Source organism: Fonsecaea multimorphosa (assembly GCF_000836435.1).
Source record: "Fonsecaea multimorphosa CBS 102226 unplaced genomic scaffold supercont1.10, whole genome shotgun sequence".
Taxonomy (NCBI): Eukaryota; Fungi; Ascomycota; class Eurotiomycetes; order Chaetothyriales; family Herpotrichiellaceae; genus Fonsecaea; species Fonsecaea multimorphosa.
Window position 1 is genome coordinate 476,844 of NW_015971644.1, and position 13,226 is coordinate 490,069.

Here is a 13,226-nt window from a genome sequence, read left to right on the forward strand (position 1 = left end):
CTGATTGTGGTCGCTGATTGTGGTCGCTGATTGTGGTCGCTGATTGTGGTCGCTCTTGTTCACGGAGTCGCGACTGGAGGCTGGGCGATCCGGCTGTCGTGATGAGTCGTCTAAGATGTGGTGGTGGCCTGCTGCTGGTTTCTGATTGATGCGACGCGGGTTCGGAGGCGGTGAGGTTGGGGTCGCTCGGATTGTTGTCGAGATGTTTGGTGGTCGCGGATGAGGAGGAGGCGACGCGGTTGATGCTGCTGCTATGGTTAGTATTCGCAGGGAGAGCCTGCGCTGGGGTGACGGTCCCAGCGAGCAGGCAGAGGAAGCGGCCTTTTGTTGTATCAAAGTTGGAAGAAGTCTAGAAGGGGCAGCAAATAAACGGACCTGCAGGCACGTCAAACGACAAACAACGGGTCACCAGGCACTAGGCGTCACTAGCCCAACTACTAACTAGCCCGGGGGGTTGGGGGCCACCTAGCTCGCTGGGTACCCAGGGGGGAACCATAACGGACGCTGACTGCGCTGACGGGCCCCTGCACTGGCAACAGCCGGCTGCCAAGGAAAGCCTATTATCTGCCATCTCGTGCACGTAATTCTCCGATTGATCTCGGCTTCTGCTTAGTTCTATGTACGTGTTCTATGCACACACCAAAACCCAATTGTCCTATCGTCCCATTGTCTCCACGTGAGGAGTCATCTCTACTCACCTTTAGGCTTATCTTCTGCTGCCTGAGTAGCGCGGAGTACTCCGTAGAGCCTTCTGATATTGTCACGGCGAGGCTGGCCAACACGTGTTTATCAGCGGAGCCTTGGCATTGGCTGTGGACTTCTCCCACGGTCAAAGTCTCTAGATAGTTTTTCTCTTTGTGCTTGATCACAGCCTTAGACATTCTGTTCCTTTCATCTCCTTCTCCTGACTGCCCTCACATCCAATGGTTCAGGACGTGTCTCACAGGGACCAGGTCCCCGCAGATCCTTACCCATACCCGCATGATGCTTCCCTGTCTCCCGAAACAACCGCCCTGGTCATCATTGACATGCAACGAGACTGTAGGACGACTGCTCGGCAGGCTGCTTGAAGTGCCGCGCTGACCATTCTCCGCTGCAGTTTGCGAAGTGGGCGGCTATTTCGACTGTCAAGGCTACGATGTGGCAGATGCCCGTGCCATCATCCCGGCCATTCAAGCCCTTCTCTCTAGCGCGCGAGAAGGCTCGTTCCCAGTCTTTTTCACTCGGGAAGGTTCGAATTGGAGGTCGTGCAGACATGCTTCTGCTTTGCTGAGACTCGTGTAGGTCATAGGCCAGACCTCTCCACCTTATCGAGTCGGGAACATTTTCGATCCCGCAATAACCCTCGACATTTGGGCATCGGTGACAGAGGCCCAATGGGAAGATTCCTGGTTCGTGGAGAGATAGGCCACGATGTAATCCCCGAGTTAAAGCCGTTACCCGAAGAGATCATTATCGACAAACCTGGGAGGGGAGCATTTTCTCATACGGATTTTGAGCATATCTTGCGGCTTCGTGGTATCAGAAACTTGATACTGACAGGTGTCACAACGGACGTCTGCGTGTCCAGTACCATGCGCGAGGCGAATGACCGCGGCTTTGACTGCCTCGTGCTAGAAGACGCCACGGCCGCAGCCACACCCAGGTTGCATCGATTTGCACTGGATTCTGTCCAAATGGAAGGGGGTGTCTTCGGCGCTGTGACACAGTCGGGCAAAATAATCGAAGCCATGAAAACCTGGGCTTGATCGCTAAACCTGCCGGGCGGTAGCCAGCTGCCATTTGTACTCTTAGGATGTCCAGAGAGATCACATTCTCCTAAACGTATTACCTGATGCGCTTCTTCGATCTTGACCTCTTGATGTCTTGGTAGTGCCGCCATAAGTATTGTCTGCACGTTTGGATTTCTTTGTCGGATCGAATGAGATGACCTTGTCACCGACGGCGTCGCCAAAACCAACTTTTCCTTTTGCCCGTTCCACTGGCTGAAAGCTTTCTGCCCGAGAGCCAAATGAGCGGTCGTGTGGCGTTCTGACGGCATTATTCGATCTCGAAGACGTGACGCGCATTTGAATTTGATCGCCTTTCTTTTTCTGTTTCTTACTTGAGCGGCGTTTGTAATCAGCAGTGGATATTCGGTCTGTCGTTCTGTATCTGGAGGGACCAGCATCTTCATCTGGCTGATCCTCGTCACTCGACCCAGGAACTTCATCTATTGCTTCCTCTTCGACAGCGGTCAGCCCCTTTTCTTGGTCGTGATTCGACGCAGGCACCTTGGTGCTGGCGTTGAGTTGCTGGAACTCTCGGGATGTCTCATCCACAGCAAAATCTTCATCTTGGAAGAGTTTGGCAAAACGTGAATCCGCAAGAAGACCCTTTTCTTCGTCCTGAGCAGAAAGGATCTTGGCGGCCTCTGCAGCAGCAGTCTCATCGCCTCCTTGTGCCAGGACCCTCTGAGCCCGACGTCTTTCATTCTTTTCTTCGCGATCAAGAATCCTCTCCACCATCTTCCGGTTGACCTTGACACTGATCTTCTTCTTGCCACGGATTCTGCTTTCGCGTTCTTTGTCAATCTTGGCCTGAACCCGCTTCGCCCGCTCTTCTTCCCAGCTGGTTGGATTGGCAATCAGCCTAGCCTCTTCGTACAATCCCTGAGCCACGAAGAAACCATGCATATAAGGCCGGAGAAGATTCGTCTTCCCTACGAGGTGGTCCAAGTTGAGCATGCGCAGTTGAGATGGCGTGAGGAACTTGTAATTGTCATACACCTCCCCTATCTTTGATTTCGAGAAGGCGTAAGGATCGTTTGGATCCTCTGCCATCTCCTCGACGACATTGTCAAGGAACGAACACCACTTTGGAGCCGGCCCAAGTTGAGGAATGAAGAAGGCATGTTGTTGTCGACCTTCATTGGCCGTCAGGAACATCCCGCTATCTTTGCACCAAGCAACGCAGTTAATGTCCACCGCTGGCTCTACCGAAGTCCACGGTGTTCCGTCCCGCTCATCCCAGAGCTTCAATATCCGTCGGTCTGCTGAGGCGATCTTGGGATCTCCAATGGAGTCCCGTGTCTTGACACCCTGCGTCAAGAACTGCACATACTGAATGGGGTAACCATATCCTTGGTCCTTCTTCAAAGTTGGGAGCGAGGATCGCAAGTCGTAAAGATAGATGAGGCCGGAGGAAGTGCCAACAGCCATGTTGATTCCAGATCGATGGAAGTCAAGTGCCGTCACCTCCGGTCGTCCTTCAAAGTCGGCAGGCACACCAAGGGTAGCCACTCGGGCTCTTGATCTGGTATCCCAATATTCGACCGTGCCCAGAGATGTGCCGAATGCCAACAGGTTGTGACTACCTTCTGCCACAGCGGCAACATTGACACTGCCGGCTCCAATACCCCCTTGCAGTGCGCCACCGCCCATGGAGCTCAAGTCGTCACCTCCGACATCTACCTCCAATTCATTCATGAATCTTCCCAGCTCCAAGTTGATCCTGAACACCTCTCCCATGCCATTCGCATTGACGCCGACAGCTGGTACCAGCAACTCGGTACTGTTCCTGTCATAAGCCAGGTCACGACCATACCGGGGTATTCGTAGCGAGTCATGACATCCACCTGGTGTATGGAATTCTAAGGAGCGGTCCTCTTGGAGATGGACAGACTTGGAATAGTCGGATGAAAGAAAGAGGAATGTCTTGTTCAGGGTATTGGTGTGTCTTGCCCATGAAAGGGCGAGGTTGGGCAGGTAGTGTGTATGGATCTGAGGCTTGTATGTCCCAGTGCTCATCACCCATTCGCCATCTTCGCTAACTCGCACGCATTGACTGGCTTCCTCAAACTCGAAATCTTGGAGTAACTCGACGCGGTTGGCATATTCGGGGTCTTTCTTTTTTCTCTGTTGCTGCGAAAGCCAGTCCGGGAGACTGCGAGAGGTCGACGAACCAGACACGGTATAGACCGGAACCGCACTGTTGGTTAGTCGCATCCTGGGCTCGTAGGAGAAGCGAAATTAAGCATGTCAGTATAGAGACATGAGGGAGGCAAGGGTGTCGACCTGCTTCTCGTTAGTCGTCTGCTGCTGAATGGTAAACTTGGGAGCCACTCCATACCTGGTGGCACTGACAACTTTTTTTTTCCCTGGCCGACTGTCACTGGCATGCGAAAATCCACGCCAAGATTTCAGGCCAGTCACGTGCGCGGCGGTCGAGGTCTTCCGGTGTTGATGTTGCAACGACAAACCTCTCCATCGTAACATACCAGAGCTGGCCTCTTCCACTCTCCGTATATCTTCTATTTCCAACACGGCCACGAGATTTCAATTCCAATCAAAAATATTGCGCTCAAAAGCTCGAATCAGAGTGGCTTATGTTGCGGTCACCTTACCAAGTCAGCCGGCACACACCGCAGCATCATTGCTCTCAGAGCCTTACAGGGCCCTTTGAACGACCGACCATTTCGTACACTCGCAGACACTCGTGCAATGCACTTAAAACTCGACCAGCTTATATTGTCTTGCTGTTTCCGACGAGCAGTCCTCATTCCACCTAACGGTTGACGATATGAACACCCCAGTGGAGTTCCCGAGTAATTGTTCCACCAACGCCTACACCCTTGTGAGTCGTTGAATTCCAATGGATTTTGTACCCACTCAAGCTAATGGCTATCAAGACCGATTTTGGCGAGATAGCTTATATCGTATGTACAGTAGCAACTCCGCCTACGCAGGATCCGTCAGCGTTTATCACCACCGCAGAGAACACTCTTGCTCGACTCCGGAAAACTGAGCGTCAATTCAGAGAAGCTTCCATTCTTGCTGCACTAGATGTCGAAGCTCGTCAACTTTTCACTTTCTACAAGAAGGTGGACATTACTGCTCCGAAAGACCAAAAAACTTTGCTGTTGAAGTTTGGTTACGTGCTGCGGACTAACACTTGTACAATCGCCTACAAGACCGCCGCCCGTCTTCCCGACTTGCTGAAACCGGAACAGTCCCGGCTCTACAGGCTATTTATTACTGCGATTGTATCCAGTATCAAGTTTGTGCCCGTTGGGGAGGCCGAGCTCCAGCCACTTGGCCCCAATCTATATCTCGTTGAGCAGGCTCCATCTGCCGCCGACGTTCATCATCTTGACAGGGCTAAGAAGTGGACTCTCTACCACATCGATCTACAGGTAGTTCCAAGTGGCCAGATCATACTCACAATCGCGAAGGATGGCGCGTTCACCTTCTTCCGTATCCGAGAATGTGCTATGAAGCCAAACTGGAATGATCACATAAAGTCTGAAACAGCTGCCATATACCTCGCACCTATCGGGCGCATCGCACGATCAACGCGATCAAAAATCCTGGCCAGCACAAAGCTTAACGGCATCACTGGCAACCAACCCAGTGGCGAAACCCAACTGTCCAATGCACAAAGAGAAGTTTGTGAAGAACTGCTACCGTCTTGGCTTCAGGAGCACATGAGCACGACTATCGAAGCAATAGAAGGTGACTGGATTGAGATTGAAATCCCCGTAGAGGAGATTGATGACGTGTCAAACGACAGTCAACCAGATAATTCAAGTCCTGATATGGTTAGATACGACTCAGTTACTTGGAGAACGATCTTTTGGCCAGCACGCCTGTGCTTTGTCTTCAGCAGCGAAGAGCCTGTCGCAGTGAACAAGACCGAAGGGAACCAGGATCCAATGCAATTCGTGCGGGACTGGATTCTTGGCACGGGCAGCGGCACGTCAAAGCTTGAAGCTGAGCGGCAAAATGTGATGGATGAGGATGATGAACCATTATTTACTGATGAAGGTACATTTGATGATCCAGTCCATTTCCATCCTTTTGGGCCTCCAAGCTTTGGTCCTGGCCAGACAATATACCCGACTCCGTCTGAGGTTGGAATGACACATCTTACACCGGGCTTCTCATCCGCCGACGGGATGGCCATGACTCCCGCAAATATCCCTCGAGGTACTGCTGAAAGGCCCCAACCGCAGGATGAAGACATGCCAGATTTCGAGGATGAACCAACAGCAAGTGGGTTGCAGACATTTTATGACGAAGACCTATTCGAGGAGAATCCGGATGACAACCTCGGCGCGGAAGCTAATGGAGACGAGCCTAATTGGGATTTCTTCGACGGTCCTGGGATAGACCCTAACTCTGCACGCGCCACGAGCCACGGGCGGATCGAAGAGACAGCGGTGCGCAGCGAGATCGAGCCGGGGATGATGGGAGTCAACGATGAAAGCGCCGATCAAGGTGCCGCTTCTCGGGATCCAGCTATGGTGAAGGGTGAAGTTACGGGCTCTGATACAGCGCCAAAGGTGTCTGCAAACAGTAACTTGCAGCAATCCCAAGGCCGGACGGAGCAACCAACCACGGTTACGGAGGCGAAAAGCAAGCGGGCATCTCAACTTCCACCCAAACGGGGTCCTCCTCTGTGGCGACCAGAGTCTGCCAAAGAACCCACAATTGGTGCTGAGCGTGAACGTCGTTCAAGTCTGTATGATGGTCTACACTCACTTCCGTCTGTGTCAAGACATGACAGCAGATACGGCGCAGGCGGGGATTATTGGTTCGACCCAACGCCGACTTTTTCTAATATCAAGGGTTTCTCGAAGCCAAATCCGCTCCTTCAGAGACCAGCGTCAAGCTCATCAGACAGTGACAGCTTGATGACCAGTTCCAGCAATTCGGCAGATCCTGCGTCTACGCAAAGTGCAGCCCATGTGCCGTTCAGACAGTGGACAGAATATCATCCTCCATCGCCAAGCGCTACCAATCGTCAGAGTGAGATCGACAAGAACACAATCTATCAGAATGTACAACAGTTACTAGGGTTTTTGAGGCCCGGCTTGATAGAACCCCCCACGCTATCTGATTTCTGGTTGGATAATTCAGATCATCGCAGGATTCCTCCAGTATCTCCACAGAAGCTCCTGCAAATCGCTCACGTGTTGGTGGAACAGGTGTCCCAGACAACCTTGCTACCTCATGGGGAGTATCAGAGGGTGACACAGCTTCCGCCTCGTGATCAAATGGATGTAATCGTTGACTTGAGCGGGATCAACACTTCTGCAGCACCTTCGAGTGTATTTCAACTCACCAACCTCAAAGCCGAACAAAGCAATGGCAGGGTTCACGGCAAGGTGATGAGAATCCAACCGGATCAGATTCGCATTCGACGAATGGAACGGCCACTTACCGCCTCTATGTCTATCTTGAATTTCTGGGATTCGTTGAACCTTCAACCTGAAAATGGCCCGAAGGATGTAACGTCTTTTTGCATCCATCCAAGTCAAGAAAATGTAACAGAGGGATGTCTTAGTCTGCTGCAGCGACTTGCAGAAACTTACACCTCTTGTTCGCTGGGGAATCATTCGATTGGCCGACTTCCTGGTATCACGGATACTGGATCGATATCATGGGGCCCGAATGATTTGGGTCAACACAGCCTCCTCCAGACATGCAATTTTGTCGGTACAGCTCTTGCGACATCCTCAGACGTGAAGGGCACCGTCCTTGTCTGTATGATTGCCAGAAATCAAAGTGCGATTTCATACTTGGAAAGCTGCATTGCCTTCTTGTACCTATTCGAATCATTTACAGAGGCGCGAACGGACAACCAGGGCGTGTCTGATATTGCTTTACAAGTTATTCCGCAGAACTTTGTCGCTAGTGCGGAAGCCCTGGTGATCCCTCCCCAAACAGCCTACATCCAGCTGGCCATTGAGGTCTACAATCGGCTCCCGCCGTCAGAATTTCCAGCGCCTCCAGCTGCTTGCAGCTCGGCCGTGGTGCTATCGAAATCGGAAAATTCGGTGCATCTGCAACTGACGCCAACGTATGGCTCGCCTCTTGAGAAGAATGGACCATGCCTACATCTCGCATACTCTGTCAGCCAAGACAACAGGTGGCTTACTGCGGCGTGGACGGACGAGTTAGGACGGGTCGCACTTAGCATGTCTTACTGTCTTCGCATTCGGCCGTCAGGGAAGAGCAGGCCCAGGCATGACATATTTCGAGAGATGTGGGACGTTTCGCAAGACCTCATGAGCAAAGTTCGTGGGCCGTGGCGGCTGGCGGTTGTAAAGCACCAATACTATGATCAACCAGAGCTGCTCGACTGGCATCAACTTTTCGAGAATTCCCCTACGTCACAAAAACGATGCTTGCTAGTGCTTCTCTCCGTCCAACTCGACCCAGAGTTAGAGATCTTCCTACCGGCGAACCAGGGGAAAAGCGCCCAGACGGGAGCGCAGAACCTATATGGGACACCCGCCTCGACACCGCAGGGTAGTATGACGTCCCCGGAACAAACAGTGCCAGCGACTCCAACGCCGGGTGGCAGCTCCTTTATGAATGCTCCCACACCATCCGACCCCGGGTTTGATCCAAACAATGAGAGTGATCTCATATTGCTGGATCCTTCTGAGGAAAGTTGGGGCGTCATCTTACCGTTCGGGATTAATCAGACGAGAAGCCTCATCGACCTTCGACCTTCACAAGTCACGGGATACCTCATGAAACGGAGAGGAACCAAGTGGGAGGACGGACACAACCTGATTGAGTTCAGCCTAGTCACGTCGACGATCCACATATCGAACACATCGAGCGAGACGTCGCCAGATGAGTTGCTCGAAGATTTGATCAAGCAGTACCGTGGCCTTGTGACTCTCGGCGCTACTCGAGGCTGCGTAGATCCAAACAGCGAATGCCTCCCCTGGCACATTGCAACGGCGATCAGAGGTGCTCAGCTGCTGGGGCAGGCCATGTAGTTTGCCCAGCCCAAGTGGGACAATGTCCGACTTCGGACCATTCTCACAAGACGGGGTGTCCGCAGAAATGCAACGCTTTGCGCAATCCCTGTGCTCGATCTAGTATTTTCTCCGTCAAGCGGTCCAACTCTGCAGTTTGTACCTAGCAGACCAGGCCCTGGTTACGGCGTCCTGCAAACTGCCACCTTGCTGGCCACCACTACAAGTTCCGCGAAAACTGATTTGGCGAAGAGCGGAACGCCGCCAACGCCGTCAAACTCTTTGTTAGGGCAAGAGGAGCCGATGTCTGATTAGATCATTTGATCACCGATTAGATCCCTGGCTTTGCGCATGGTAGAGGTCGCTTGCTCCCCCTTCGATGCTCACCACCCATGGGTCTGACAAGAAGTGTTCCCTTCCTCACTAACGGCACCGCTGCACCTGAAATCATTTTCTTAGCCATGTCCTTGGCGTCGCTACACTACGGAGTACAGCTTCTGCTTCGTCCTAAATGCCGCTTTTCCCGCCCCGCTGTGAAAATTTTTATCTGATGATCTGATTAGATTATCATCAGTTGTCCAATGGCTTGTTCACTACGACGTCTCTCCCCCCACCGTTGCCTCACCCATCAAGGCAAATTTGTACGAGAATGTCCTTCGTGACATTTGTGCCGTCCGGATGGAGATCTAACATGTCCTCGACTATTTGCCAAGGGCGTTGTAAACCCTTGAACAGACCAACTTCAAAGTCAATCAAGCCGACTTCGCCGAGTGAGACTCCTCATCGTGCTTGACTACTACATAAGCAGTTCTGCTTCTCTGTCAGTTATCTTTTGCGTTGAATGACATCCTTGACCATCGACACATTACTAGAGTCCTGAGCGGGATCGCAACTTCTCATTCACCATGCCGTTCTCGGACGATTCTTATCCCAAGACCGCAGACATGCCATCAGCGCCCAAAGTTGCAGAAGATAATGCTCCTCGTACTGTCGAGGAACCGTCCCGTCGACGCAGCTCTATTGTCGATGCGGAGAAGTCGCCAGGTGTCGTGAGGATTGAGGCCATCAACGAAGTTCTCACAAGGAAAGATCGTTTCTTCCTCTTCATTGGCGTGTTTCTCATTGCGTATGCCTATGGACTAGATGGCACGGTTCGATATACATACCAGACCACAGCGACTGCATCCATGGGCCACCATTCTCTGCTGGCCACAATCAACACGCTGCGCGCTGTCATCGCCGCCGCCGCCCAGCCGACGGCTGCCAAAATCGCCGACGTCTTCGGCCGTCTGGAACTGGTCTTCGTCAGCGTGGTCTTCTATGTTGTCGGAACCATCATTGAAGCCTCTGCGACCAATATCGACACCTTCGCTGGAGGCTCAGTCCTCTATCAGATCGGCTATACTTGCGTTCTCTTGTTGGTGGAAGTGATCATTGCCGACATCACCTCCCTGCGAGCTCGACTCTTCTTCAGCTACATTCCTGCACTACCATTCTTGGTGAACACCTGGATTAGTGGCAATATCACTTCAGCCGTCCTGGGTGCGACAACCTGGAAATGGGGCATTGGGATGTGGTGCATAATCTACCCGGTCTGTGCGCTTCCGCTCATGATATCTCTCTACTTCGTCGGCCGGCGTGCCCGCAAAGCTGGTGTCTTGGAGAAATACAAGACACCGTACCAGATGATGGGCGCAAGAGGACTGACACAGGAGCTCTTCTGGGCCCTTGACATTCCCGGTATCATCTTGTTGATCGCGGTCTTCGCTCTCATCCTTGTTCCCTTGACAATTGCTGGAGGATCAACATCATCATGGGGTACCGCACATGTCATTGCGCCTCTTGTCATTGGAATTCTCTGTATCCCGGTTTTCGTCTTTTGGGAGCTAAGAGCCCCTCGACCACTCGTGCCCTTTGATCTCCTGAAGGATCGCGGCGTCTGGGGGGCGTTAGGTATTGCGTGCACCCTGAATTTTGCTTGGTACATGCAAGGCGACTATCTCTACACAGTACTGATCATCGCTTTTGATTTCAGTATCATGGGAGCCACCCGAATTACTTCCTTGTACAGTTTTACCTCTGTCGTCGCTGGCTTCCTTCTGGGCATGGTGGTCTACAATGTCAGACGCCTGAAATGGTTCATAGTGGCGGGAACTTGTCTTTTCATGGTTGCATTTGGACTTCTCATTCACTACCGTGGTTCTCCAAATTCAGCTGGCCAGTCGGGCGTCATCGGTGCGCAGGTCCTCCTGGGGTTTGCCGGAGGCATGTTTCCCTACCCGGCCCAGGCGTCGATACAGGCTGCGACCAAACACGAGCACGTTGCCGTCATCACGGGTCTGTATCTGGCAACCTATAATATCGGGTCTGCCTTTGGCGGTGCCATCTCCGGTACCATCTGGACCAACGTGCTTCCATCAACACTCGAGCGCAATTTGGCGCCACTTGGAAATTCGACCTTGGCCGCGGCGACCTATGCCGACCCATTCACGGTTGCATACGAATACCCCGTGGGCACGCCAGTGCGAACAGCCATCATCGCCGCATATCAACATGCACAGAGGTTGCTCTGTATCACGGGAATTTGTCTCTGCGCCCTTCTAATCGTCTTTGCGTTCTGTCTTCGCGATCCTAAACTGGGTGACGAGCAGAGCTTGCCTGAGGCCGAAGAAGAAGTGGTTCGTTGAGGAGCCCGCCGCTTGGATCCGGGGGTGAAGCCACTGGCACCAACAGTCACGATCCCTGTGGCTCAACAAGAGCTGCAGATCTGGACGTCCAACTATGTATGTATAACTGGCACACTTTGTAATTATTGTGCAACTACGTTCTGTATTGGGGCGAGCTCTGGCTCTGATTGCACCGGACAAGGACAGCATCCGTCAAGCTTCTGCAGCGAAAACTATATTCACCACTGAGTGGAGACTGAAATGCCTGTTCCACATCCAAGCCGAGTATATCGTCCACACTACCACGTTCCAGACTTGAATTATGGCTTTCCTATTGGCCAACCAGGCTTATTCCCTAGGGAGGGTCCCAGTCACAGTGGCATCTTATGTCTGAGGACCTCCTTGAGCAGAACTGATATAAAGATTTGTGCAGTCGTCCCAGAGGTGGTGACCATCAGGAATTTGTACCTAGAGCTGCGTACAAAGGCCCGTTCCAGTTTACCTCCTTTGTTGAACAGTCACATATCATACACCATGGCTATCCAACAGATCCTTGTCGTGAGTCTCATTGTCATGGCTACGATGACTGCTGTGGCCCAGCCTGTCAATGTCACCAACCTTGTGAGGGCGAGAGATCTCGCTGCAGGGCCATCCATCGACCTGTTGAAGCCTGACGACGATGAGCAGGCCAGGAACATCGCCAACATTTTTGATGAAGTGGCTGGCCTTGTAACAGGCATCCCCATTGGTGGTGTCGGTGATGTCCCTGAAGGGGCAGGCGCTGTCCCCGGTGACGCGTACAACGTGCCGGCCGATGCGTACGGCGGCATTTCAGGCGATATGTACGACGCCATTCCAGACGACGTACTTGATGCCCTCTCTAACGGCACGCTACCTGACGATGTCCTCGGCGCCTTACCTGACGATGTACTTGACTCCCTTCCAGACGATGTATTGGACGCCCTTCCTGAGGATGAGCCTTCTTCCACTCCAACATATAATAATGACCCCATTGAGACGCCGTCGAGGACGTCTCCAGAATACTCCAAGTTGACGATCGGATGCCGGGCGAAAGGGTGTGACAGTGTGGTCAAGATCTACGACGTCAACATGCCGATGCCGACGCACAGCTGTCCGCGAGACGCGCTCGCGGCGCTAGCCAAGTGGCGTCTGTTCTGCGACAGGCCTCCGAAATTCTTGAGTGGCTTGATCCAGACGGAACCAAATTGTTGGAGCAAAGCCCCTTCGATCGACAGATGCTGCGGCGAATGGGTCCGGGAGGACGATCCCAAATATCAGAGATATCCGTCGCGATACATCCCCACGGAGAAGGGGTTTTCAGACGATACATACATCGCGGCTTGGGTAGCGCAGAAGGACGATCATGGAAACCGGCGCATCGTCAAGCCGGGCTGGCACGAGTACAATGTGAAGACGGACAGGTGTCAGTTCTGGAGGTCCGAGGATGATCTCGAGTTTGCATACTTTATCAACACGCTGCAGAACTATGGGATTTGGGACGTTGACGAGACGGGCAAGATTTTGGGCCAAACCGCCTACAATGCCGAGGGGGTCTCCCCGGGGCCGCTGATACCAGGCTCCGACAGTGAACTGGATATATCCAAGGATTAGGATTGATGAATGGTGAAGAATGTAGCACCATGTTGTATTGATGCACGGGGATTTTGGGTAAGCAAGCGTTTGGTCGGTGTATTTGCGGAGCGCAGGGCTGGACTGCTGACGATGCATTTCTGTTGACGATTGGCCGGCTTCTTTGCTTATATATTGTATATTTTGCGTCTCAG

At 52.6% G+C, this 13,226-nt stretch overlaps 5 protein-coding genes across 5 annotated transcripts; 4 read left to right on the forward strand and 1 right to left on the reverse strand.

The window, feature by feature from the left end:
- Nucleotides 1-923: 923 nt before the first annotated feature.
- Nucleotides 924-1,748, forward strand: Z520_05748 (uncharacterized protein; the record flags this gene model as incomplete). The annotated part of the gene is made up of 3 exons (XM_016776251.1): nucleotides 924-1,041; nucleotides 1,100-1,231; nucleotides 1,285-1,748. 3 exons carry the CDS (start codon nucleotides 924-926, stop codon nucleotides 1,746-1,748), a joined length of 714 nt encoding a protein of 237 aa, XP_016632570.1.
- Nucleotides 1,749-1,808: 60 nt separating this feature from the next.
- Z520_05749 (uncharacterized protein) lies at nucleotides 1,809-3,986 on the reverse strand (the record flags this gene model as incomplete). Its single annotated transcript, XM_016776252.1, has 1 exon — nucleotides 1,809-3,986. One exon carries the CDS (start codon nucleotides 3,984-3,986, stop codon nucleotides 1,809-1,811), a length of 2,178 nt encoding a protein of 725 aa, XP_016632571.1.
- A 671-nt stretch (nucleotides 3,987-4,657) lies between these two features.
- On the forward strand, nucleotides 4,658-8,776 carry Z520_05750 (uncharacterized protein; the record flags this gene model as incomplete). The annotated part of the gene is made up of 1 exon (XM_016776253.1): nucleotides 4,658-8,776. One exon carries the CDS (start codon nucleotides 4,658-4,660, stop codon nucleotides 8,774-8,776), a length of 4,119 nt encoding a protein of 1,372 aa, XP_016632572.1.
- An 884-nt stretch (nucleotides 8,777-9,660) lies between these two features.
- On the forward strand, nucleotides 9,661-11,442 carry Z520_05751 (uncharacterized protein; the record flags this gene model as incomplete). Its single annotated transcript, XM_016776254.1, has 1 exon — nucleotides 9,661-11,442. One exon carries the CDS (start codon nucleotides 9,661-9,663, stop codon nucleotides 11,440-11,442), a length of 1,782 nt encoding a protein of 593 aa, XP_016632573.1.
- Nucleotides 11,443-11,955: 513 nt separating this feature from the next.
- On the forward strand, nucleotides 11,956-13,053 carry Z520_05752 (uncharacterized protein; the record flags this gene model as incomplete). Its single annotated transcript, XM_016776255.1, has 1 exon — nucleotides 11,956-13,053. One exon carries the CDS (start codon nucleotides 11,956-11,958, stop codon nucleotides 13,051-13,053), a length of 1,098 nt encoding a protein of 365 aa, XP_016632574.1.
- Nucleotides 13,054-13,226: the final 173 nt, after the last annotated feature.